At 33.8% G+C, this 27,090-nt stretch overlaps 6 protein-coding genes and 3 long non-coding RNA genes across 41 annotated transcripts in view; 4 read left to right on the forward strand and 5 right to left on the reverse strand.

Moving 5' to 3' along the window:
- The window catches only part of LOC141390421 (modifier of mdg4-like), a 93,684-nt gene that overhangs the window by 13,994 nt on the left and 52,600 nt on the right, over positions 1 to 27,090 (forward strand). The window contains exons 5-7 of one of the 30 annotated variants that reach the window (XR_012409341.1): positions 3,216 to 3,829; positions 3,902 to 4,058; positions 4,553 to 5,720. The exons of 25 other annotated variants lie outside the window; for them this stretch is intronic. Coding sequence is in view for 4 of the 5 variants with exons in the window: in XM_073963340.1 (XP_073819441.1) it covers positions 5,175 to 5,587 (413 nt within the window). In the remaining variant the exon portion in view is untranslated. Of the gene's footprint in view, positions 1 to 2,582; positions 3,104 to 3,215; positions 3,830 to 3,901; positions 4,059 to 4,552; positions 5,721 to 27,090 lie in introns of those variants that run through there. 4 more of the 30 variants (XM_073963349.1, XM_073963340.1, XM_073963355.1 and 1 more) reach the window with 4 other exon arrangements.
- Positions 6,126 to 6,744, reverse strand: LOC141390964 (uncharacterized). The gene is made up of 3 exons (XM_073963886.1): positions 6,712 to 6,744; positions 6,471 to 6,492; positions 6,126 to 6,400 (listed from the first exon to the last, which is right to left on the reverse strand). Exons 1-3 carry the CDS (start codon positions 6,742 to 6,744, stop codon positions 6,126 to 6,128), a joined length of 330 nt encoding a protein of 109 aa, XP_073819987.1.
- On the forward strand, positions 6,915 to 14,916 carry LOC141390428 (uncharacterized). The gene is made up of 2 exons (XR_012409347.1): positions 6,915 to 6,983; positions 14,394 to 14,916. It is a non-coding gene; the product is annotated as an uncharacterized lncRNA (long non-coding RNA).
- On the forward strand, positions 15,520 to 18,536 carry LOC141390427 (uncharacterized). The gene is made up of 3 exons (XR_012409346.1): positions 15,520 to 15,635; positions 15,709 to 15,865; positions 17,517 to 18,536. It is a non-coding gene; the product is annotated as an uncharacterized lncRNA (long non-coding RNA).
- Positions 16,383 to 17,430, forward strand: pre-mod(mdg4)-AA. Its single transcript, XM_073963890.1, has 3 exons — positions 16,383 to 16,393; positions 16,897 to 16,985; positions 17,157 to 17,430. Exons 1-3 carry the CDS (start codon positions 16,383 to 16,385, stop codon positions 17,390 to 17,392), a joined length of 336 nt encoding a protein of 111 aa, XP_073819991.1. The 3' UTR covers positions 17,393 to 17,430.
- Positions 19,743 to 21,898, reverse strand: LOC141390426 (uncharacterized). Its single transcript, XR_012409345.1, has 2 exons — positions 21,760 to 21,898; positions 19,743 to 20,195 (listed from the first exon to the last, which is right to left on the reverse strand). It is a non-coding gene; the product is annotated as an uncharacterized lncRNA (long non-coding RNA).
- pre-mod(mdg4)-AD lies at positions 22,360 to 23,121 on the reverse strand (the record flags this gene model as incomplete). The annotated part of the gene is made up of 2 exons (XM_073963366.1): positions 22,360 to 22,499; positions 22,798 to 23,121. A coding segment is annotated over one exon (291 nt), but the record flags the coding sequence as incomplete, so codon positions are not given.
- On the reverse strand, positions 23,205 to 23,534 carry pre-mod(mdg4)-AE (the record flags this gene model as incomplete). The annotated part of the gene is made up of 1 exon (XM_073963367.1): positions 23,205 to 23,534. A coding segment is annotated over one exon (237 nt), but the record flags the coding sequence as incomplete, so codon positions are not given.
- On the reverse strand, positions 23,205 to 27,071 carry pre-mod(mdg4)-Y. 4 transcript variants are annotated; one of them, XM_073963364.1, is made up of 4 exons: positions 26,522 to 27,071; positions 26,210 to 26,456; positions 24,440 to 24,504; positions 23,790 to 23,923 (listed from the first exon to the last, which is right to left on the reverse strand). In XM_073963364.1, exons 2-4 carry the CDS (start codon positions 26,292 to 26,294, stop codon positions 23,828 to 23,830), a joined length of 246 nt encoding a protein of 81 aa, XP_073819465.1. In that variant the 5' UTR covers positions 26,295 to 26,456; positions 26,522 to 27,071; the 3' UTR covers positions 23,790 to 23,827. The 4 variants fall into 4 exon arrangements, 3 of the variants coding, with proteins under 3 accessions (XP_073819464.1, XP_073819463.1, XP_073819465.1); XM_073963363.1 differs by lacking the exon at positions 26,210 to 26,456 and having other exon boundaries at positions 23,205 to 24,504; positions 26,522 to 26,654; positions 26,836 to 27,071; XR_012409344.1 differs by lacking the exons at positions 23,790 to 23,923; positions 24,440 to 24,504 and having other exon boundaries at positions 24,532 to 26,456; positions 26,522 to 26,765; positions 26,836 to 27,071.

A 27,090-nucleotide genomic window follows, 5' to 3' on the forward strand; every position in this document is an offset into this window, starting at 1 on the left:
GGTCATTTACCAGAAATGAATTAAGCAAGAAAGCCGAGTAGCTTATGTACCCAGGCCTTTAAGGTAGAAACAGTGAATTACGCCGCTTTTTTACGCTCAGTTTCATGTAGCATTTGAATTAGGTAGTACTTGGCCTTTAATCTTTTACATGAAACTGAGCGAGAAAAAAGCGGTGTATTTCATTCTGTTCACATCTTTAAGCCCTCGGCACATACGGTCCGTTTACTGACACGTTAGGACAAGCGTTGTCCCAAAACAGTTAAATTATGTTTAACTTTAATGCGTCAGTCATGTTGTTGTTTTTCAAAAAACTTGGCTTCACTTATACTTTTTTCATGTGGTTGTTTTACCGCAACGCTCAACGCACCATATGTGCCGAGCGCTTTAGGCTTTTACATGGAAGCAAGTAACAAAGTTCATTGTATTTTAACCTCTAAAAGTAGAAACACAATGACTTTTGTTGCTTGCTTCACGCTCAATTTCATGTAAATGAACAAATGCCAGGTACTACCTAATACAAATGCGATCTTGGATTTCTTTATTCTGTTACAGAAATTGAGGCTTGGATAAGCATGCATTTTTCATTGTGTTCTCACCATAAGTTAAAAATACAACGGACTTTTCTTGCCAATACGAATTTGAATTAAGGCCAGAACAGATTCAATCGTTGCTTGCTTCCCCAAATGTCAAATTATAAAGGAATGCCATAGCCTCTTTGCAAATCCGCCTGCGTTCCCCTTTAGAAGGCTCTGGCATTCCTTTATAATTTGACATTTGGGAAGCAAGCGACGATTGATTCTGTTCTGGCCTTTAGATTGCTTCTTTCATTTATTCGTTTACTGGAGCAAAGCAACGAGCTGATTTCGTCTCTACCTTTAAGCTGTAAACACATCCAACGTTTGAGTGAAGTTTTGTGTCATTTCTGCTAGATGAATAAAAGACAAAGTGATGCCTGTGGGGCTCAATTCTATTTCTATGGAAATGTGAAATGAAAACTTTTATAAAGGAGAAAACTGTCAAATGAAAAAAAATATATAAAGGAAATATATTTCATTTTCTCCTGTAAAGTTTTGATTTTGTGGGTTACGTCTTCGGGCATTTATGGTGACGATATATTTATTTCTATGTTCGATGTATGTATATAAAGGCCTGGGTACATTAGCTGCTTTGCCAGGTTGCCTTGCTTTCCTGCTTCATTTTTGACATAATAAAAATAAAAGAATAAAGTAGGCCGAACAAATTTCGAACATGGTTGCCCTTTTCTTTTTTATTCATTTATCAGAAGTAAGCAAGGTAAGCAGGCAAGGCAGCTTATGTACGCAGGCCTTGAGGCCTAGGTTTGTTTTACTATAAACATATACATTAATTGTGCCCTATTTTGGTGTAAAGGAACTCCAGATGGTAAAATTAGGCCATGTTTATATTATAGCCTTTTGAGGATTTATTTGACGTATAGGCAAAGGAATTGACATTTGAAACCAAGTGGGCATGTTAAATCCTGTTAGATATAAACGTACTAATAAAAAAACTATTTTATTATGCTTGATATAAACGTACCTTACGAATATATCAACCCCTCCAATGAAAAGAAAAAAGTAATAGATTTTGTTGTGTACTTTCCAACACTGTACACATTTATTACAACAAAAAATTTTGACAGAGTACAGATTTTATATTTTGTTTTGATTCTAAACATCATTTTTGTGTTATTCCTTCGAAAAATTAAATGTTCATATTTCAAAACCTGAAACAAAAGTGAAGTAATTATCATTTATAATGGAACCCACCCAGCCCAGTGCTACAAATGTTGTATACTTTTGTTGTGTACATCATGGAAATGAATTTTCGTGTGCGAAGAAAATGTATCAAAATCATTGATAAATTGAGAATTGATAAACATAATATAAATAACCAGACCATATCGCGGGAGTCGTGCACATATCATGGGATAGTTATAATTGCTTCAAGTACTACAATCATTGGAAAAGGTCTACGAATATCTGGGGCTTCCTCGCGGATCACATATTCATATGTACTGTTGATTAATAATTCTAAAGATTATTTACAATGATGCCAATATTGCCTAGGATGGTCTTCAGAACAACGATGGAATGACGGAACTTTGAAGGCCCATATCTCGGAAGTTTTTAACCCACAAAAGAACATTTAGGGTACGTACCCCACTGTGAGCACCTATATCTCGGGAAGCATGGACTTCCGAAACAAAAAATGTATATCGTATGAAGGGTTACCAAGAGTACATATGACAGGGTGGTCCGCGAGGAGGCCTTAAAATCGACTTGTTCTTTCAAACTAAAAGAAATGTTAAAAATTGCATTCCAGGCTGCCATCAAACGATTAAATACAGCAGGTAACAATAAATACATAAGTAAGGAAAGACTTATTCCACAAAAAATAGATTTTAGCATTAATAAAAGAATAAATTTGTCGAAAAATAAAAATTAAAATTTCCTTAAAACTGTGTTTTATTCATATAAAGTGCTAAGACTAGAGACCATATGTTTTTAATAAAACTATTTTATAACGTGTGTACTTAAATATTTGTCTCAATAACATTTCAGGTATTGTTAAATTCATTCGTAGTCAAAAGAAAAATGCCCAGTTGGTCTACAAAGGATTCATTTATAATAAAAAACTTACGCAAGCCAACGGACAAACAACGTGGCGCTGCATTGATGTCTTGAAATTACGATGTAAAGCTGTGGTTATCACCAAAAAGAATGAATTCGTCAGTGCACGACGGGAACACAACCATGAAGACCATATGTCACGAATAAACCAAAGACCACTCTACAATGAGGAAGAGGATTTGGGAGACTATATCGAATTGAAGCCAGACACAACAAATATAATGGATTTTTTATCTACGACAAACAAAGAGTTTAAATTAGAGTGGCCCGCTCCATGTCCGGCATTGGACATGAAAGCACCGATTTTTAAACGGAAACATGTTTAGATATCACTTAGGTTTTAATATAGAATACATAAGGAAACTTAAATTAGTTAATTAGCTCTAATATGTCATATGACAGAAAATAATTTAAAAATAAAATATGTTTGCCGTACATCTCAGTAATCCGTACATATGAATATCTGTTGACATTGTAATGTTATTGGAACTTTATTCTATTCTAGCAAATATCAACATTTAAACATTTGTTAACTATATTATTGTTCTTCTTTTCCATGTTTAGATACCAAACTTATTTTTATTGAAAGTCCCTGGGCAACACCATGTCTGGTTCTAAACAACTTTATGTACAATTGTCATAGCCGCAAAAACAACAAGGAGTATTGGCGCTGTCATAACTATTCGAAAAAAGTGCAGTCGGAGCGTTGCCGTTCACGTTGTGTTTTGGAAAATGGTAGACTGAAATGTTTGTCCGGTGGCGAGCACAATCATCCGCCTCATACAGAGAAGATTGCAAAAATGATGGATCGAAACCGGTCAACGGGTCATCATATAACCAATACATCCATGATGTCGCGTATTAAAATACCAAGACGAACAATATCGGTTGATTGTCAGAAAGAAACCCCAATGACTGGATCCCAGCAGAGTCGCCACTTGTCACAATCAAGTGAACAACAGCACATAATAACACATCCAACTCTCATGTTAATCAGTGATGACTAATATTCTTTATAGTACATATTATTAAAATTGTATGTAGTACACCACAAAGGAAACCCTTTTACATGTGCAAATGTATCTGTTAAGAATGCTAAATAAAATCTATAAATGTAAACTAATATTTAATAATTAACAAATCACAAACAAAAAACACATTCGCTAAATAACATTCTGGTAAATATTTTACGATTTCATTTCACTGAAATTTGTTTTTTTATTAATTGCATTTTGTTTATGTGTTTTTAGGTTGCGAAATTCCCAAGGACGAGCAACAGAATCGTGTCAAATACCGCAAAAGTTTGAAAGGCACTTATCAACTGGTTTTGGATGGATTTCCCTATACAAGGCATAGAGTACGCGGAGATACAATCTATTGGCGGTGTATTCAATTTCGACCCTTAGAGTAAGTAAAGCGAATGCAATGCATTATTTTTCGTATATAATGTGAGTTCATTCTTTTCTCCTAAGATTTGAAAGCTATAATTGAGATTCACGTAAAATTCGAAATATTTCATAAATTCGTGTATCCAAGTATTCGGCACATTTATGCTTATACAATTTCCTTAACATAAAGATTTAAATTTTGAACTAGTCACATTAAAATGGAGTTATTTTTTATATAAGCATGTTCAAGAATAAAGTATGCTGCGATTAAACTTGAAACTAAAATAACAAGCTACAATGAAAAATATATTCATTAAACCCTAAGGAGAAAGAAGTGATTGAACATATTCAATGCAATTGGAGCTTTTAATTTGAAGTTAAAATTATGAACTAGATTTCTTTCATTTGTCAAACTTTTTCACGTGCAATTCGTGTTATTTCATTTCTAGTAATTTGAATATTTCTATTTAAATGTGGCATAGATGTCAAAGTTAAATATTGTTTCTTTTTCAGATGTAGAGCCCGTGTCCGCACTAATCCTTCTGGTGATCGTGTTTCTATTATCGATGAAGACCACAATCATGACATTCTAATGGAAAGGCGTAAAAAGGGAGAACTAAAAAAAGTTTATGAAGAGAGAAAATTAGTAAAAATCCAAAATAAATGCGTAGAATAAACAAAACAATGCTTAATATTTCTACTTCAGCGTTAAGAAATATATTTTTCCATCAAGGAACTGACAACTAACTATATAAATCAAAATTTTCTCTTAGAATCGCCAATCTTCAGCTACAACTATCGAGGTCACTTGATATACAAAGGATATGCGTACTCCTGTTTCCGTAGAACACCAACAAGTTGCATTGTACAGTGGCGTTGTACACAATATCACAAACATAAATGTCCTGCACGCTTGGCAACGAAAAATAAGAACCTGTTAAATCATAAAGGAGAACATAATCATGAAGCGACGAAGCAAAAGACTTTTGTACCTCAAATTTATCAATAAATCTTATTTTTTTTTTTTAAATAAAGAAATACAATTTTAAGTAGCTTGTGTTGTAAACTTAAACATTTACTTGAAATTAATTTCGAAATATACATACCTAACCCAATCTTAATGTTATATTTTCAGGTCGTGTCACAAAAACTAAGAAGTATGTAGCCGCAAAATCGCAACCTTTCATAATAAATAAAAAAGTTCAAAGAGCCCAATTTGCAACTAGGGCGTCTATGTTGAAGAAATATTCTCCTCCCAAATCGTTTAATAAGAGCGTCTCTTTATTGGATGAACAATTAATAGAACCTGTGGACAAAAAGGAAGTGGAAAAGCAGTTAAACAATCCCAATTTGGTTATTAAAAAAGCTCCTAATGGACATAGCCTGAATGTAGTGATACGTAAACGTTGTCTGGGCTTGTGTGTCTACTGTTTGAAAAAACCTGGTGTAAATAAGGCAGATCTAATAAAGATAACTACATTCTGCACCGCATGTCCTGGTGGTTGTTGGATGTGTGAGCCGTGTTTCGATGAGATTCATTTAAAGTAACCTAAAAACCCCTGAATAGGATTGAATAAACTGAAATGATATATGCTATACTTATTTAATATACATACAAACTTGAATATTTTTATGGTAGGTTCCGATTGCAATTCAATAAATATATAAAACTAAAATAAAATCCAGTGTTTTATCTTGTCTCCCCACTTTGTATGGGTGCCACCGTGGTGCAATGCTATGCACACCCGCCTTTCACTCAGAAAGTCTGCGGTTCGATTCCCAGGCCAATCAACATCAAAAACTTTCAACGGTGGCAAAATACCCCTCAGTAATGTTGGCGACATTTCCTGAGTATTTCAGCCATGTAAAACTACTCTACAAGAGATGTCTTAAGACACGCCATTCGGACTCGGCGATAAACAGTAGGTCCCATATCATTGAGCAAATATGAATCGGTGTGCACTAATTGATGTGAGAGAAGTCTCCCTTGCCCCCCTCTCGGATGTTAGTGGAACATTTATATTATATGTTTAATATTCTGTTATTTTTATTCAAAAAATATATATTATTATAACTAAATAAGGTTTTATTCAATATTTTGTTTAATTTGTTCCAATAATTTTGTAATTCTACTCTTGTCTTCATGTTTCGTTTTAATTTGTTTCAAACCATGGTTATGCTCGCCACATAATACTTCCAGCTTTGAGTCTGCTGTAGTTCGAACGCGAGCCCGACATTTTGTTGATGATCGAGTTGCACATATCCACTTTGTGCCAAGGGAATTGTTCATAAATTTAACAAAGTTGTAGCCATTATAAACCAATTTTATTGATGATCGCTGGCCAGTGGTGAACGAGTAGACTGTAAACAAAAAAATGTATTGTTGGAGGGAAAAACAACAAAAATTAAATTATTTAAAAAAATCATGAACATGGACGAAGGGGTAAATTCTTCTATATACATTTTAAAAGTATTTTTATTTAATAAAAATTAAAACCATGACAATAAACATTTTTATTATTATAATAAGACTTAATTAATGTAGGCTTTATTTATTTTTTGTCATCTACGAGCATATTTTGAATATTAATTATATTTAATAGTTTCATATTATTAATTTCCTACTCTTTCTTGGTCATTATTATAGACGTGGGTTCAACCATTTCAGTTACATCTGCTACAATCTCTTCATACTTCAAATGCATGCCGAGCGGATCAATGGTTGTATTGCCAACAGAAGCGCCTGCACTCGTATCGATTCCTGTTGTTTTGCTGTTGTTTTTGGTATTGCCAGGAACAGTTTTACGTACTCGCTTCTTTCGCCGTACGATCTCTTCGTGAGTATGATAACGATTAAGTGGAAGAACAACGTCGTTAATTGTGCAAACGCGTGACCGACATTTTCTGTAAATTAAAATTAAAGAATTGCATAAATCAAAAAGAAGTAAGTAAGCATTGAGTTAGGCAGGGCCGAACTTCTCCTTCGAACCGAGTAGACTTTAAGCATTACATAGTAATGGGTTAAAATATATTTTCACACTATATTTTCTCCATTACAATGTAATGACTAACGGTAGAAGAGAATCAGCGTTTCAAATAACACAGACTATTGTTGTATGCTGAAGTAAAATTTAATTAGAAATTAATTAATTAACAAGTAAAAAAGTATCAGTCGGCTTTGCCGACAGAGATATACCCTCAGCCTGTGTATATTGAAACAATTTTTTCCCAAAATACGTATGTATTTAGGGGGTTTTAAAAATGTTGGGCGTTTGAAACGACAAAAATGTTGATTAGGATTAAAGATCAAAGATTTTGCGGAGGAGATTCTAAAAGGAATGGATCGACATTGACCGTTATGGGGTTTTTACACTCTTCGGGCTGTTTGCTCAAGAAGTATGGAAGTATGGACTTGCCCCTGTAAAAAACTTTTACCATCGTAATTGAGGCAGCGAATGCAAGTTGCTTCATCAAAAATCAAAGTGATTCGATATCAGGTCTTAAAGTGAACTTATCCGAAATTTTGTGTGGGAGGTACTGGATGGAGTGGACAAAAATAGTCCATATTTGAACCTGATCTATATCTGATAGATATATTAGGATGTGTAAAGTATGGACCAATTCGGCCACTCCCTTCAAGAGTTGCCGTACGAACAATTTTTCCGAATATTTTTGAACTCTTGTGGGGGAGGTACCTGAAGGAGTGGACCGATATAGCTTATCTTCGAACTTAAACTAAGTTTGGACAAAATATTACTAAGGCCAAAAATTGGACCGAATCGGCTCATCCGTTCTAGAGTTATCATGCGCTCCAACCACATCACACGGTGTCATAGGGGTTTTTTTGCAACTTTCATGCTATTTTCTCAGGAAGTATGGACTTGCCGCTAATGAAACTTGTACCGTCGTATGGGGGAGCAGTGAATACAAGTTGCTAAAACAAAAATTAAATCGATTTTTGATATTGAAACCTTATCTAAGTCTGGTACGAATTTCACGATGTGTAGTAGTAGTAGTATCTTTATTTCATTTGTAATTTCAATTATAATGTGACAGAATAACAATATTAAAAGGATGTGTAATAAATAATTCATTCTAACATATAAATTATTACAAAATTGAGATTAATTGAAATAAAGATTTACAGCTTTGACATCATGTCGTCAGCCGGATTTATGATTTACACTAATATTTTAGCAATCTAAGGGATGCATATGAGATTGATAGTAAAAAATTATTAGGTGTACTCCGCTAATATTAATTTGCGATATTTTAATGCGTTCTTTAGATAATTAATAAGGTTTCCCCAATCGGCCATCTCTCTTCCGTTCAGGATTTCAACTAGTTCTGTCTCTGTTAAATATTGTTTATTGAAGAATTGCAAACGCTGCCCTCTTAATATAGGAAATATTCCAACAAAGTGGTATATCGTCTCCCTTTCACCCAGATTACATAAAGTACACGTATCATTTTCAGTCAGATTCAAACTCCTCTGATTAGCATTGAGGTAAATTAAATCAACTCGTGCTTTAAATATCCATGAGATCTCTTTGATATTATATTTATTATTCAGATAGTGTGCCCCTCTAGATAAATCTAATTTTCTGTAAAAGCGTGTTTCGCTTCTTTGAGCCTTTTGTATCGACTCCTCTCTATTTGCATTTACTAATCTCTCCAATAACGTGTTGTACATACAGCTCCATTGAGTCTGTGTAATATTTTCTTCCAATGATTGCATACCTAGTTGAGTAATTATGTCATTAAGAGATCTCACACAAAATACAGTATGCAAAGTTCATATTCGTACACCCCTAAAAAATGAATAAAATCGTTATTAATTCCATACTTGATGTGCAAATATGAAATAATTGATAGGAATTACCATAACAAAGAACGATTTAAGAATAACAAAACAAATTTTTAATTTATTCCGTCATTTAGGTATAGATGGCGCCTGTGTGGGTGGCAAAGTTCGTATTCGTACACCTATTATACACTATATATTTGGAGTTTTTAAAGATTTTCAAAGCAAAATACCGCAAATTTTTGTTCTTTTCTTCTTTTGAAATGCCTCTGATATAGAAATATGTAAAAATAACGGTAATTTTATTAAACATTTTGCATAAATAAAAAGTCGGACGAATATTTGAAAAATGTGCTAGATATGATTAACTATTGCAATTTATTCCCGAATTTTGGACGAAAATAGCTAATAACAGTCCTTCAGTAACAATATTCGAGGTCTAATATGAAAATAAATGTTGTCAGCGTTTGGAAATGTAAAGAAACGTAATCCGGGCTTAGGCAAAGTATACACAATTTTGGTTTTTACTTGCTGAAAATCGCAAGTTTCGTTTTATATTTGACATAAAATGTATTGAAGTTTTAGAATACGGTTTCGAAAATCATTTTATGTCGAAAACAGTGAGAAATTATGAAGAAAAATGAAACTGTACAAGTTTTGATACTGTCTGCCTACGACTGAAATTCTACGCTTACTATGAACGAGGGTTATGGCTGCCAAAATTGCGAAAATAATGGTTTTTACTTCTTGAAAATTATATTTCTTTACCGAAGGATCCATAATGAGTACAAAAATGTGAAAATAATGAAGTAAATTATCCAGGAAAGAACGTGGGGTAACCTTTTGAAGAAATGAGTTATCTTCGGGGAAATTTTCTTCCTCAAAAATGTAATATTCCTCGTAATATCCGATATGTCTTGACATAAAATGAATTTCGAAACCGTACTATAAATCTTCAATACATTTAATGTCAAATATAAAACGAAACTTTCGATTTTAACCAAGTAAAAACCAAAATTGTGTATACTTTACCTAAGCCCGGATTACGTTTCTTTACATTTCCAAACGCTGACAACAATTATTTTCATATTATACCTCGAATATTGTTACTGAAGGACTGCTATTAGCTATTTTCGTTCAAAATTCGGGAATAAATTGCAATAATTAATCATATCTAGCACATTTTTCTTAAGTATTTCAAATATTCGTCCGACTTTTTATTCATGCCAAATTTTTAATAAAATTATCGTTATTTTTACATATTTCTATACAAGAGGCATTCCAAAAGAAGAAATGAAAAAAAATTTGCGGTATTTTGCTTTGAGAATTCTTAAAAACTCCAAATATATAGTGCTTATAGGTGTACGAATACGAACTTTGCCACCTACACAAGCGCCATCTATACCTAAATGACGGAATAAATTAAAATTTTGTTTTGTTATTCTTAAATCTTTCTTCGTTATGGTAATTCCTATCAATTATTTCATATTTGCACATAAAATGTGTAATTAATAACGATTTTATTCATTTTTTAGGGGTGTACGAATATGAACTTTGCATACTGTATGTTCTTCCGAAGCAATATTTTTGTTAGTTTGTGCGGTAGCCTCTCATTTTTGTATTGAAAAAGTGTTTTGGATATGTAGCCCATATGGAGTTGAAGCGTATATATATCAGGAAAAATGTCTAAAATTGTCTTTTCCATTTCAAAAAAATCAAAAAAAAATTTTGATACTACATCAATGATTTTTGGTACACAGACTAAGAAAAAAATCAGCATTCCAAATCTGTTTTCGTTACTAACTTTGATCGTTGCGCGATCACTTGATCGAGAAATTAATGCCTTATAGATACGCTTTTTTAACCTTACGTAAAGAGTTAATGGAAACACCTTCGGACCAAAACTGTCCCTCACCCAAAATTTCAAGATTCTAGGCCATTTGGTCTGGGCGTTGATGAATCAATCAGCCAGTCAGTGTCAATCACTTTACTCTTTTATTAATATAGATAATATATTTAATAATGTAAAAGTTGAAACTTACCACAGTGCACGTTGCACGTCCGATCGGCTGTTCTTGGCATCTTTGTTTGTTGGCTTCAATAGAGCCAAGCAGCATCGGAAATGCCCTGTCTATCCCCCCTTCAGCCCCTTCCATCCCTTCAGCATCTTCCATCCCTTCAGCATCTTCCATCCCTTCAGCATCTTCCATCCCTTCAGCCCTTTCCCCTTCAGGCCCTTCCATCCTTTCAAAATCTTGGACAATATTTAAATAGATTTCTGATGCTACATTGTCATCAGTGTCATCAGGTGAGGTGAGAGGGGGTGGTTTTGCAAGGGCTGAGGGTTTAGTTGCTGTGGTGGTTGGAGTGTGTGGTGTTGGTGTCTTAGTGGTGGGGGTACTTAGTGGGGGGGGGGATTTGGCGTATATATATGCCTCATTATACATCGAAAAGGTGGTCGTGTACGGGGGGTTGTTGATGATAGAAATGGTGATGGTGTACGGGCGGCGGCGGCGGTACGGGAGGTTGTTGGCGTCGGTAGACATGTAGGACGGTGACGGGGTGTTGTTGATGGTGTGGTGGTAAGAAATGATGATGGTGGTGGTGGTGGTGATGTACGGGCGGCGGTACGGGATGTTGTTGGCGGCGTCGGTAGACGTGTAGGACGGTGACGGGGTGTTGTTGATGGTGTGGTGGTAAGATGGGTTAGAAATGGTGATGGTTGTAGTGTACGAAAAGTTGGAGTTGGTAGTGTACGGGGGGTACGGGGGGTTGATGGGAGAGATGGTGGTGGTGTACGGGCGGCGGCGGCGGTACTGGCGGCTTTTGATGCCATTTGAGGTTGTTGTGGATGTGCACGACGGGATGATGTTGTTGGTGGTGCTTTCACCCATACCAAGTCGGTTTGAGTGAAAGCATCGATGGAACATTTCTCGGTTTGGGTGGATGAATTTGCGGTGGAATGATTTTGCGGTGGATTCATGTGCACTACATTTATATTTGTGAGGCTGCCGTTTGGATTGAAATCTGGAAAATATTATTTATTTTATACATAACGCAAAAATTGGTAATATTTTGTTTTTGTGCCACTTTTTTCTAAAAGTTCAAAATTTTGTTGGCCAAAAAAATAAGTACATTTTGGATTTTTTATTATTTACCAATAACCGAGTAAAATTTAATAAAGGTTGGTAAGTAATTTAGCTGTGCTAATAATATTAGACAAAAATAAAATAAAAATTAATTAGTGGATGGGACGAAATGAGCACTATTACACTGAAGAGGGAGGGGAGATTGGCGTCAAAATTAAGAAATGAGGAAAAAAAATTTTCGATAATAGCCAAATCCACACATTGAAACCAAAATTAAACTGAAGAAAAACGGTGTTGGCCTAAAAAGGCAACAATAAACAGTCGATAGACCCATTGTTGCTCTCGCTTTAGAGACCTATTAAACTCATCAATTCGGACGGAAGGTATATCTGTTGCATACATCTGAGTTCGACGAAATTGAGGCCACACGATTTCGTTTATGTAGCCTATAGCGCCATTTATTAATCCCTTTGAAACGTCAATATTGGACCGTAGCATGACTTTTGCTCCCACAAATGTTTCCAGTTCCGCTGGACCCCCCAGATGTCCAATAAAGGGGCAAGGCTATGTACAACAAGATGCGCCTGAGTCTTGAGGGGAAAACGCTAACGACATATCATTTTTATCCACCCTAATGTCATACAGTTCTCGGCGCGTTTTAACCTTTCACCTTAACTTGGGTGGTGTACCGCTAACGACGTATCATTTTTAGCCACCCTAACGCCATACAGTCCTCAACACGATACAAAATCTTGACTTGGGTGGTGGATTAATCAGATACAGATTCAATTTCTAAATTTAAATCTTAATTATACGCCATTTAGTGGCTGCGCCTATCTAAAATATTGAGTTTGTATAGTGCACTGTATTCTTCTTGTCAATCCCTTTTATTTGATACCCATATTGGGGATTGATAAAAAATATTATTTACATTAGTGTCTTGATCTAAATCAGCCCTGCTCAAAACCAGCATCTGTTGTTGTGTGTGTGAGCAACACTTTGTCGAACACTTTCCGTTAGCGTGTTGTTTTGTTAAACGATTCAACAGCAACTGAGCATGCATACATGAATATCGTCGCACACTTTCCTCTGGCGTGTTGTTTTGTTGACGACTCAACAGCAACCGAGCGAACGAGCATAAGAATATGTGTGACATAGCTGGTGTAAATTTTTCACCGTATTGAGCAGGGCTGATCTAAATATTATAAAAATTAACGAAATTCAGGTAAGTTTTATCTCACAGTGAAAAGTATCCACTCCAAAAGTAAAAAATTGTAAACATCACAGATTTTTATCTCACAGTGAAAAGTATCCACTCCAAAAGTACAAATTGTAAACATCACAGATTTTTATCTCACAGTGAAAAGTATCCACTCTAACAACAATAAATATCGTCGCACACTTTCCTCTGGCGTGTTGTTTTGTTGACGACTCAACAGCAACTGAGCGAACGAACATAAGGATATGTGTGACATAGCTGGTGTAAATTTTTCACCGTATTGAGCAGGGCTGATCTAAATATTATAAAAATTAACGAAATTCAGGTAAGTTTTATCTCACAGTGAAAAGTATCCACTCCAAAAGTAAAAATTGTAAACATCAACGATTTTTATCTCACGGTGAAAAGTGTCCACTCTAACAACAATATTTGACAAAATGTCTAAAAGCTGTATAGGATAACAAAGGATGTCATACCGAATGCTAAATCGCTAAGAAATCCTTATGGTTTCACAAAACTTTTAGAGTGGATACTTTTCACTGTGAGATAAAAATCGGTGATGTTTACAATTTTTACTTTTGGAGTGGATATTTTCACTGTGAGATAAAAATCGATGATATTAACAATTTTTAATTTATTATCTAAATTCATCAGAATTTCGTTAATTTTATTTTATAATATTTAGGTCAAGACATATAAAAATAATGCAAAGAAAAAAGAATGAAGTCGGCATTATTAATTATCTCTTCGCAATAGCAGTTTTAATAAAAGAAATTGATGTGGATACTTTTAATGTGATTCGCTGTAAGTTATTCGCCATTTTGTAGGGGCCGCCATCTTGGATTTTAATTTTATATAGTACATTGTATTCTACTGGTTGAGCACTTTCATTTGATACCCATATTGATGGAATTGATAAAACCTACGTTATCCGCCATTTTGTAGCGGCCGCCATCTTGAATTTATGGTGATAATGAATAAACATAATTGTATTGCCCCTAAAGTCCAAAGTGTATACAAAATTTCAGGTTAATCGGTTGACAGGAAGAGGGTGAAATTTGATGTACTAAATTTGACCCAAGAATAAAACAAACAGGCTGAGTTAAATAAAACCATTTAAAAAGAATAAATTTGTCGAAAAATAAAAATTAAATATAAAGTGCTAAGACTAGAGACCATATGTTTTTAATAAAACTATTTTATAACGTGCGTACTTAAATATTTGTCTCAATAACATTTCAGGTATTGTTAAATTCATTCGTAGTCAAAAGAAAAATGCCCAGTTGGTCTACAAAGGATTCATTTATAATAAAAAACTTACGCAAGCCAACGGACAAACAACGTGGCGCTGCATTGATGTGTTGAAATTACGATGTAAAGCTGTGGTTATCACAAAAAAGAATGAATTCGTCAGTGCACGACGGGAACACAACCATGAAGACCATATGTCACGAATAAACCAAAGACCACTCTTCAATGAGGAAGAGGATTTGGGAGACTATACCGAATTGAAGCCAGACACAACAAATATAATGGATTTCTTATCTACGACAAACAAAGAGTTTAAATTAGAGTGGCCCGCTCCATGTCCGGCATTGGACATGAAAGCACCGATTTTTAAACGGAAACATGTTTAGATATCACTTAGGTTTTAATTTAGAATACATAATGAAACTTAAATTAGTTAATTAGCTCTAATATGTCATATGACAGAAAATAATTTAAAAATAAAATATGTTTGCCGTACATCTCAGTAATCCGTACATATGAATATCTGTTGACATTGTAATGTTATTGGAACTTTATTCTATTCTAGCAAATATCAACATTTAAACAATTGTTAACTATATTATTGTTCTTCTTTTCCATGTTTAGATACCAAACTTATTTTTATTGAAGGTCCCTGGGCAACACCATGTCTGGTTCTAAACAACTTTATGTACAATTGTCATAGCCGCAAAAACAACAAGGAGTTTGGCGCTGTCATAACTATTCGAAAAAAGTGCAGTCGGAGCGTTGCCGTTCACGTTGTGTTTTGGAAAATGGTAGACTGAAATGTTTGTCGGGGAACACAATCATCCGCCTCATACAGAGAAGATTGCAAAAATGATGGATCGAAACCGGTCAACGGGTCATCATATAACCAATACATCCATGATGTCGCGTATTAAAATACCAAGACGAACAATATCGGTTGATTGCCAGAAAGAAACCCCAATTACTGGATCCCAGCAGAGTCGCCACTTGTCACAATCAAGTGAACAACAGCACATAATAACACATCCAACTCTCATGTTAATCAGTGATGACTAATATTCTTTATAGTACATATTATTAAAATTGTATGTAGTACACCACAAAGGAAAACCTTTTACATGTGCAAATGTATCTGTTAAGAATGCTAAATAAAATCTATAAATGTAAACTAATATTTAATAATTAACAAATCACAAACAAAAAACACATTCGCTAAATAACATTCTGGTAAATATTTTACGATTTCATTTCACTGAAATTTGTTTTTTTTATTAATTGCATTTCGTTTATGTGTTTTTAGGTTGCGAAATTCCCAAGGACGAGCAACAGAATCGTGTCAAATACCGCAAAAGTTTGAAAGGCACTTATCAACTGGTTTTGGATGGATTTCCCTATACAAGGCATAGAGTACGCGGAGATACAATCTATTGGCGGTGTATTCAATTTCGACCCTTAGAGTAAGTAAAGCGAATGCAATGCATTATTTTTCGTATATAATGTGAGTTCATTCTTTTCTCCTAAGATTTGAAAGCTATAATTGAGATTCACGTAAAATTCGAAATACACTTCACCCCGGTTATTTACCTCTCTGCTTAACTGCCTTTCTTGTTTAATTGCCCCACAATCTGAATCCTCAAAGTTTTTTCATATAAATGAGTTCAAACTGTCCCGCTTAACTACTTTTCTATAAGTACCCAATTCGGATATTTGCCCGTCAAATATTTTCCCAAAAAGAACATTTAATAATGTTTTTCTCGGTTTATTACCCGCACTGGTGATTTATGAGAAAATCAATTTCGACGACTACGTGAATTGTGATGAAGATGTCCAGTGTAATGTTATGGTGTTATGCTCACTGATGACTAAATTTCTTATTAAATAATATAACTTATATATTTTTAGACTTTTTTACTATAGACCGTTTTGTGTTTTGGCGATTATGTTCTAATTGTTGTCATTTTTTGTAAGGCTGAGATGAGATTTTTGTAAGTACCCACATTAGGTAGTTATGCGGGATTTTCGTAACTGCCTTTCCCGCATAACTGCCTCAATTTTTTGGAATTTTATGAAAGGTAGTTAACCGGGGTGCAGTGTATTTCATAAATTCGTGTATCCAAGTATTCGGCACATTTATGCTTATACAATCTTCTTAACATAAAGATATAATTAAAATGTTGAACTAGTCACATTTAAAATGGAGTTATTTTTTATATAAGCATGTTCAAGAACAAAATATGCTAAGATTAGACTTGAAACTAAAATAACAAGCTACAATTAAAAATGTTTTTATTAAACCCTAAGCAGAAAGAAGTGATTGAACATATTCAATGCAATTGGAGCTTTTAATTTAAAGTTAAAATTATAAACTAGATTTCTTTCATTTGTCGAACTTTTCACCTAAAATTCGTGTTATTGCATTTGTAGTAATTTGAATATTTCTATTTAAATGTGGCATAGATGTCAAAGTTAAATATTGTTTCTTTTTCAGATGTAGAGCCCGTGTCCGCACTAATCCTTCTGGTGATCGTGTTTCTATTATCGATGAAGACCACAATCATGACATTCTAATGGAAAGGCGTAAAAAGGGAGAACTAAAAAAAGTTTATGAAGAGAGAAAATTAGTAAAAATCCAAAATAAATGCCTAGAATAAACAAAACAATGCTCAATATTTCTACTTCAGCGTTAAGAAATATATTTTTCCATCAAGGAACTAACAACTAACTACATTAATCAAAATTTTCTCTTAGAATCGCCAATCTTCAGCTACAACTGTCGAGGTCACTTGATATACAAAGGATATGCGTACTCCTGTTTCCGTAGAACACCAACAAGTTGCATTGTACAGTGGCGTTGTACACAATATCACAAACATAAATGTCCTGCACGCTTGGCAACGAAAAATAAGAACCTGTTAAATCATAAAGGAGAACATAATCATGAAGCGACGAAGCTAAAGACTTTTGTACCTCAAATTTATCAATAAATCTTATTATTTTTTTAAATAAAGAAATACAATTTTAAGTAGCTTGTGTTGTAAACTTAAACATTTACTTGAAATTAATTTCGAAATATACATACCTAACCCAATCTTAATGTTATATTTTCAGGTCGTGTCACAAAAACTAAGAAGTATGTAGCCGCAAAATCGCAACCTTTCATAATAAATAAAAAAGTTAAAAGAGCCCAATTTGCAACTAGAGCGTCTATGTTGAAGAAATATTCACCTCCCAAATCGTTTAATAAGAGCGTCTCTTTATTGGATGAGCAATTAATAGAACCGGTGGACAAAAAGGAAGTGGAAAAGCAATTAAACAATCCCAATTTGGTTATTAAAAAAGCTCCTAATGGACATAGCCTGAATGTAGTGATACGTAAACGTTGTCTGGGCTTGTGTGTCTAATAATAATAATAATTGTTCCCCAAACATCCCAGATGGGACAAGGGAGACTTCTCTCATATCAATGAGTGCACGCCGATTCATATTGGCTCAATGATATGGGACCTACTTTTTATTGCCGAGTCCGAACGGCGTGTCTTACGACACCACTTTGTAGAGAAGTTTTTCATGGCTTAAATACTCAGGAAATGTCGCCAGCATTACTGAGGGGGAATTTTGCCACCGTTGAAAATTTGATGTTGCTTGGCCTGGGATTCGAACCGCAGACCTTCTGAGTGCAAGGCGGACGTGCTAACCATTGCACCACGGTGGCCCCTTGTGTGTCTACTGTTTGAAAAAACCTGGTGTTAATAAGGCCGATCTAATAAAGATAACTACATTCTGCACCGCATGTCCTGGTGGTTGTTGGATGTGTGAGCCGTGTTTTGATGAGATTCATTTAAAGTAACCTAAAAACCACTGAATAGGATTGAATAAACTGAAATGATATATGCTATACTTATTTAATATACATACATACAAACTTGAATATTTTTATGGTATGTTCCGATTGCGATAATTACTTTCAATAAATATATAAAACTAAAATAAAATCCAGTGTTTTATCTTGTCTCCCCACTTTGTATGGGTGCCACCGTGGTGCAATGCTATGCACACCCGCCTTGCACTCAGAAGGTCTGCGGTTCGATTCCCAGGCCAATCAACATCAAAAACTTTCAACGGTGGCAAAATACCCCTCAGTAATGTTGGCACATTTCCTGAGTATTTCAGCCATGTAAAACTTCTCTACAAGAGATGTCTTAAGACACGCCGCTCGGACTCGGCGATAAACAATCGGTCCCATATCATTGAGCAAATATGGATCGGTATGCACTAATTGATATGAGAGAAGTCTCCCTTGTCCCCTTCTCGGATGTTAGTGGAACAATTATATTATATACTAGCTGACCCGGTTCCGCGTTGCTGGCCCGTAGTTTTGGATTTCCGTGTAAGCCTTTGTAATCTATTTACAATTTATCAGTTAAATATTGATCCCTCTAGATTTTCGAACCGCATTGTTGGCCCGTCGTTTTAGTGACCAATGCACATTATCGGTGTTGTACTTTATTCTAAAATGTGGGATTGATCGCGCTTTCCCATCTATTGGAGCCCGGGTTAAAAGCGTTTTTGTAGTCACGCTTACTAAAATTAAGGATATTATCTATAATTATACATTTTTGAAAAATTGGGTTGACCGCGATATTCCATTTCCGAGATGACCATTCAAGATAAAGACAGTAAAAATCATATTATTGCAAACGTTTTTTAAACAAAACGTTCAAAAATAACTTTGATATCACGATTTCTTAAAAAAATTTGTGGGGGAGGTACCCTGGTTGTTAAAAACCTATTCTCAGACCTACAAACTCCACATACAAAATTTCATCAAATTCGGTCCAGCCGTTTCGGAGGAGTTCAAAGCCGAACACCGTGACAGGAGAATTTTATATATATATAGATAGATTTAATATTTTGTTATTTTTATTCAAAAAATATATATTATAACTAATGGGTTTTATTCGATATTTTGTTTAATTTGTTCCAATAATTTTGTAATTCTACTCTTATCTTCATGTTTCGTTTTAATTTGTTTCAAACCATGGTTATGTTCGCCACATAATACTTCCAGCTTTGAGTCTGCTGTAGTTCGAACGCGAGCCCGACATTTTGTTGATGATCGTGTTGCACATATCCACTTTGTGCCAAGGGAATTGTTCATAAATTTAACAAAGTTGTAGCCATTATAAACCAATTTTATTGATGATCGCTGGCCAGTGGTGAACGAGTAGACTGTAAACAAAAAATGTATTGTTGGAGGGAAAAACAACAAAAATTAAATTATTTTTTGATTAGAAAATATTAAAAAAATCATGAACATGGACGAAGGGGTAAATTCTTCTATATACATTTTAAAAGTATTTTTATTTAATAAAAATTAAAACCATGACATTAAACATTTTTATTATTATAATAAGACTTAATTAATGTAGGCTTTATTTATTTTTTGTCATCTACGAGCATATTTTGAATATTAATTATATTTAATAGTTTCATATTATTAATTTCCTACTCTTTCTTGGTCATTATTATAGACGTGGGTTCAACCATTTCAGTTACATCTGCTACAATCTCTTCATACTTCAAATGCATGCCGAGCGGATCAATGGTTGTACTGCCAACAGAAGCGCCTGCACTCGTATCGATTCCCGTTGTTTTGCTGTTGTTTTTGGTATTGCCAGGAACAGTTTTACGTACTCGCTTCTTTCGCCGTACGATCTCTTCGTGTGTATGATAACGATTAAGTGGAAGAACAACGTCGTTAATTGTGCAAACGCGTGATCGACATTTTCTGTAAATTAAAATTAAAGAATTGTATAAATCAAAAAGAGAAGTAAGTAAGCATTGAGTTAGGCAGGGCCGAACTTTAATACCCTCCTTCGAACCGAGTAGACTTTAACCATTACATAGTAATGGGTTAAAATATATTTTCACACAAGGCAATAAAATATATTTCCCCATTACAATGTAATGACTAACAGTGGAAGAGAGTCTGCTTTTCAAATAACAAAGATTATTGTTTTATGTTGAAGTAAAATTTAATTGAAAATTAATTAATTAACAAGTAAAAAAGTATCAGTCGGCTTTGCCGACAGAGATATTCCCTCAGCCTGTGTATATTGAAACAATTTTTTCCCAAAATACGTATGTATTTAGGGGGTTTTAAAAATTTTGGGCGTTTGAACCGACAAAAATGTTGATTAGTATTAATGATCAAAAGTTTTGCGGAGGAGATGATACTAAAAGGAATGGATCGACATTGGCCATTATGGGAGTGAATCTCCAGCCACTACATATGGTGCCATAGGGGATTTTTACACCCTTGGGGCTGTTTGCTCAAGAAGTATGTAAGTATGGACTTGCCCTGGACTTGTAATTGAGGCAGCGAATGCAAGTTGCTTCAACAAAAATCAAAGTGATGTATCAGGTCTTAAAGTGAACATATCCGAAATTTTGTGTGGGAGGTACTGGATGGAGTGATCTATATCTGGTACATATATTAAAGTATGGTAAAGTATGGACCAATTCGGCCACTCCCTTCAAGAGTTACGGTACGAAAAATTTTTCCGAATATTTTTGAAATTTTGTGGGGGAGTTTCCTGAAGGAGTAGACCGATATGGTTTATCTTCCAACTTAAACTCTGTTTGGACAAAATATTAATTACTAAGGCCAAATTTTGGACCCAATCGGCAGATTCGTTCTAGAGTTATCTTGCGCACCAACCACATCACACGGTGTCGTAGGGGTTTTTTGCAACTTTGATGCTATTTTCTCAGGAAGTATGGACTTGCCGCTAATGAAACTTGTACCGTCGTATGGGGGGCAGTGAATACAAGTTGCTAAAACAAAAATCAAATCGATTCGAGAGATGGCCCTAAACTGAACTTTTCCGAAATTTTGTGTTGGAGGTACCCGAAGGAGTGGCTTAACTCTAAACGAGAAAATTAATATAAAATGGTAAATTCGAATTGTTAAGAATAAAAAAAAATAATCCAATCATTGTCTTCACATAGCGTTACGGCTAACTTAAAGTTAAAATTGATCATTAAAATTTCAAGGAGGGCTTTCTTAGCATTAACTTTGGTTAATGGTTGGTTATTTGGCGTTTTCAAATCCATCCAATAGTAAAGAAAACATATAATAATGGCCCTAAGTATTTTTCGGAATCAACAAAGCTAGAGAACAGTCGTTTATAATGAGGATGGAAATGTTGGAGATTAACTCCAAAATGCAGACTCCCTTTTTTGAATCAATCCTTAAGGAATTCCTTTCATTTAAACATAAATACGTTGAATATTCTTTTTTATAAATTATGATAGTTTTATATAAAAAAAGTTGGAAATTCTCAACTTACTGATTCCACCACTGATTGCAACGCCAATATTTCTTTTCCTCATTTGTGGGCAATTTAATTTTCTTCTCAAAAATGAAAGGTTGGCCACCATATATCAGTTGTATGCGTCCTCTTGATGTTGCTGAGTACACTGCTATGGTTGCTTCATCTGGATTTTTTGTTTGAAAATAAACATAAGAAAATGCGGGAAGACATTGTTTAGTAAAAAAATAATCAATGACAAGAAACAATTTACAATTTGCAAGTTGGATAGATAAAATAAAACAACAACCATTTATTAACACGCACATACGCATGTGTTTACATCAACCTCTTTCGGAATAAAGTGGATAAAATTGTAATACTTTATTAAAAACTTAAAAATCAATTAAATTAATTAGTATCATATTCGTAAAATTTTCCCTTAAATTTCTTAGCTAGTCTGGTCGAAGGTGGATGGCTATGATATGGTTTGGTCAGACACACATTGTACAAACCATTCGGCCTCAAGAATGTAGTAATGCGAGCATTGCAAGGTTTTCCATTAAATACTGTACGACATTTCCAGTAGATGGTAGAACCAGAACCATTATTTTTCGAATATGTATAATTTTGATAGAGCAAAAGGTTTTTGCCTCTCTGACCGGGAATGAAGACCAAGTCGCAATTTGTGTGCATAGCAGCTGCCAATGATGGTTTAGTTTCAATATTTACAACAGGAAGATCGCTTTTCTTGCCAAAACTTCTCATCGGCTTTATATCTATGAGTGGAAAAGAAAGAAATGAAAAACGTTGATAGTATTGTGGGCTACATTTAAAATAAATACTTCAATTTTAAGATATTTACAATGAAATTGAATTGAAAATGTTTTCGACATCTACATATATTTATTTATATTATTTTTAACAATATTTTATAGAAAACAATGAGGAAATCGTGTAATCGAACATTAAACATAAGATTCTAATTACATTTTCTGACAAATAGGAATGTTTAATAAATACTACACGAAATATCTGTTTTAGAAAAGAACTATTTTTAATTATTTTATAACTCACTGTGATTGTGGTGTTTGACTTGATTGATTTTGTTTATTTTGGAGGTTTAAAAAACATTGGAGGATGTTGGATGGGGGGATACATGTCTGGATGAGAGTGCATAGCACAAGTTACGTGTATTATATCGCCAGCTGAGGTAAATTTCGTTACTAAACGTGCCTTGCATTTGGCCTTGTGATACATGGAACACTTCCAATCACGTTTAAGGGATTCTGGTTTTATTTTTGAATTTGGTGTATAGGTGTTATGCCTGAAGAGCACCAGTTGCGTACCACGACGTGATATTATGTAACGAGCGGGAAATGTAATACCTGCAAAATAAAGCAAAAAAAAATAAGACAAACATATTACTCATAAAATATTGCTATGAAATAAATAGAAACCAATTTTGAGTTAAAAATAGCAGCTTTAATAGGCAGTGGTTTGTTTTATTTTAAAATATTTCGACTTATATAACTTATATTTATCTGCGAGCTGTAGCTTGTTTGCTGTTGTTGTCATTAAATTTCCCTCTTGACATAAATACGTCGTGGGTTTTGCTGGCAGGTGTGATTGCCATCTTTCAATTTCACTTCCATTGTGTCTTTGCGTATAATTGCGCGAGCTTTGCAGGATCTGCGGAAATGTGCACATTTTAGGTAATATGTATTGCTAGATTGTGAGCTCCTAACGAACCGATAATTATTTATAATGGTATAACTTTTTCTTCGAGGCCGTTTGGAATCTGAAAATTTTAAAATAATTAATTAAAAGTCATTTCCCCAATTTAACATTTTCTACATCAAAACAGATATTAGATATTAAAATTATAAAATAAACAATATCCTTTTCATATAAACTTTTACATATTAACTTTATTTTTGTATGACAGCTTCATGATTATGTTTTTTATGCCCAAGTTTGATTGAGTGTTTTCCAGATGTAATGCAACGGGCCGGACATCTGAGTGAGGTGTTGCTACTTTTATTGCACACCCAATTAATTGTATGGTTGTACTTTCTTTCGGCCGTATATAAGAATCCATTATATATTAAATTAGCTCCCCCACGACGATTACGCACAAATGTAAACTTATCATCCAGCCAAATTCCAAATCGATGCGTTCTTCCGTCCCTTGAAACGATATCTGAAAATTTGGAGCATTATGAAAACTGGCAACTACACAATTGCGCTAAATACCTACACAATATACATACATATTTATATTATGCAAGAGAATATGTTTTTGGAGTCTTTTTATTTTCATTAAGAGTTCCGTTTTTATATTTCATACTATTTTAAATGAAAGTATTAAAAAGTCTTAAAAATAATAATAATAAATATTATTTTCTTTAGCTATATCTATGAGTATCGTTTTGGCTAATTTATTATTAAATGCATGAGGATCTCAATATAATCTAACTAGGTATTTGGACACTTCTTACTCTAATACATTCTTATTTTTTTAGTTATGATTATGATGGCCCCGCAATGAAGCAATTCTGTTTTGTTTTGTAATAACACGAGCCGTACATTTTGTGTATTTACACCGGACTTTGACACATTCCCAATAGCAAGCATCCTTTATTCGACGATTGAGTGTGTAATTTTTACCATTGATGGTTAGCAGATTATTCCCTCGAACACTTCGTGTAAAACTTACATTTAGTTGATCGTTGCTAACCTTTTTACCATCTTCCAATTTTACAACCTGCAGAATACCACAATCTAAAAGAAAGAGGAAAGATTCTTTTTACAGCTATGTCATAGTTAAAATTAAAAAAAAAGCTATACATAACAAAACGATATTGGATTATATGGAAATATGTACTTTGTTCCAGAACTGCAAGAATCTACTAATCTCTAATATTTTTTCCGATAACATAAAGGAAAAAATGTTATCGTAGTAAAAAATAGTAGCTTCTTGCAGGTTCTGGAACAGAGCAATGAAAAGCAAAACATATTTGTTCCATAACTTTCAATCTGAAGTCGAAAGGTACAATGAAAAGTATTACTTTGCATACGTGAAGGCTTCACATGGTTTTCTTGAACCAAATTTAAATGGAAAGAGCTTACACCTGGGAAGATTTTGCGGATTCCGAAAATACAATGTTCATAGATGAAAAAAAAAACAAAAAATCGCCGGAGCGCTTTCTAAATAAATCGCGATTTGAAATTTCAAATTTATTTATTTATTTTATTTATTTAAGTTGAAATTTTTGAGTTTTATATAGGTTTTCACGATTTTGTTTGAAACCGCAAGTCCTATCGAAATGGGACTAAAGAAAATGTTATAGCTATGAAAATTTTAGGTCTCAGCTTTCTAAGCCACTGCCAATCTATCAACCTTCTGAACTGGAACTCATTAAAATCATGATGGAAACTCCACTTCGATTGTACATGTGTATGTATTGAGAAATGATTCTAGAGAAGGCTCTAGGTGAACTTGATCGAAAAGGCTTCAAAAATACTTCAATGTCTGTATAAATAGAATTTTTCAAACACCGCCTTTGTGTTCTAGCCATTCATCAGATATGCCTGATGAGCTGCATTATCCACAAGTGAAACGACCGTAGCAGATTGGTTGAATGTGTAGGAATGGGCTAGAATTCACTTTTTCAATACAAACTTCTTAGATCATGTTAGCTCGATCAATTCAATTAATAAAAAAAAATATTTTACAAATATTTATTTGTTCTTTGATGAGGGACCAGAGATTAGTCATTTATACCTATGTTGTTACTTTATTTACCCTACCTAGCTACAGATTATTGCATCATATCGAAAAGTTTGGATTTTACGAACAAAGTTATAGCGTTTCGGATAACTTAATATTACAAGTGATCATTCAAATCCAAGGAGGACTTTTTTGCCATTAAATTTTAACGTCAAACTTATGTTTTTTATCCTCCAAATTGGTTTAAAAACTTATGTTTTTAATGCTTCCAAATTGGTTTATTTTCGATTTCAAATCCATCCAATAGTAAAAGAAAACGTAAAATAGTGACCCTAAGAATTCTGAAAAATACAGAAGGGATATGTTAGCCAAATTCACACTAGTTTGGTATCCAAACATACATACATAACTACCTTTTTTTAAAAATCCGTGTATAATTGGTATATATAAAATCGATTGCTGCTTTATACATTATTTCTAAATAAACAATAAAACATCACACACTTTCATCAATTCTATGGTATGGAAACTTCACTAGTTGTGGCTTATCAACACAATATTTTTGGAATATCATTTGCCGATTCTTCGAGAACGAACTTATTTTTTGTCTCCTCCAATTACTTGTGCCGGAAATAGTGTACTTGGGGTACAATTGGGGATTAGTGGTAAGTCTCTTATATATTTTCACGTCTATCATATATGATAGCATGTAGATCGGATGAATATCGCCTATTTGCAATAAAGTTCCAAACTAACCATAGTAATCATCAAGCATTAGCCAATGCTGGCGGAAAATACAACACTTTAACTGAATTTGCATGTTGTAACCGCAGCAGGACATAAATTAAGACAGGACATCATATTATTATGGAATCGGTGTACTGGATATTGATATACAACTGGGGATTAGTGAGTGGTACGTCTATTATATATGATACCATGGAAATAGGATGAAGTTCATATATTTGCAATAAAGTTCCAAAATAAAATATCTGTAAGATCTCTGTTAAAAAACAATTATAACAATCGCATAGGCCAATGCTTGCGGGAAATTCAATTAGCTCTTACCTTCAGTAGACCAGTAAAACATTAACTACATTTTAATCAACAGGATCAAATTCAATGAGCAGGGGACGTAAAGTTCTTGTACAAACACCAACTAATAAACATATGACCATTCCACATCATATTTTGTTAATACCTTTAGAAAATATGAAGTTGTACTTTACAATAAAACTCCGACAGGCAGTAGTAGTTTCATACAATAATTTATTTCCATTGATTATATTTGTTCAAAACTGCACTTGTATATCTTAAAAGTAATGTATCTTTTAACATTTGGGGAGTTGAGATATTCCATTCCTTGTTTAATTCTATCTTACTTGTTCTGTTTTGTTGAACCTTTCTGAATTAGTTTTTCTTTATTTCTTCTGAATTTGTTTTTTGTATAATATATAACAATAACGTGTCGTTATTCTTTATCTTTCACAATATTTTACCACAGTACACGAAATATCACAATTTTTCTTGTAAACAATAAAATATTCACTAAAATAATCTAAAATATAACTAAAAACACACAAAAATACAAAAAATAACAAATTGACAAGAAGCGTCAGAAAACAGACTAGTGTTGG

The sequence above is a fragment of the Musca autumnalis genome, unplaced genomic scaffold (assembly GCF_047663935.1).
Source record: "Musca autumnalis isolate F117 unplaced genomic scaffold, ASM4766393v1 scaffold_1, whole genome shotgun sequence".
NCBI lineage: Eukaryota > Metazoa > Arthropoda > Insecta > Diptera > Muscidae > Musca > Musca autumnalis.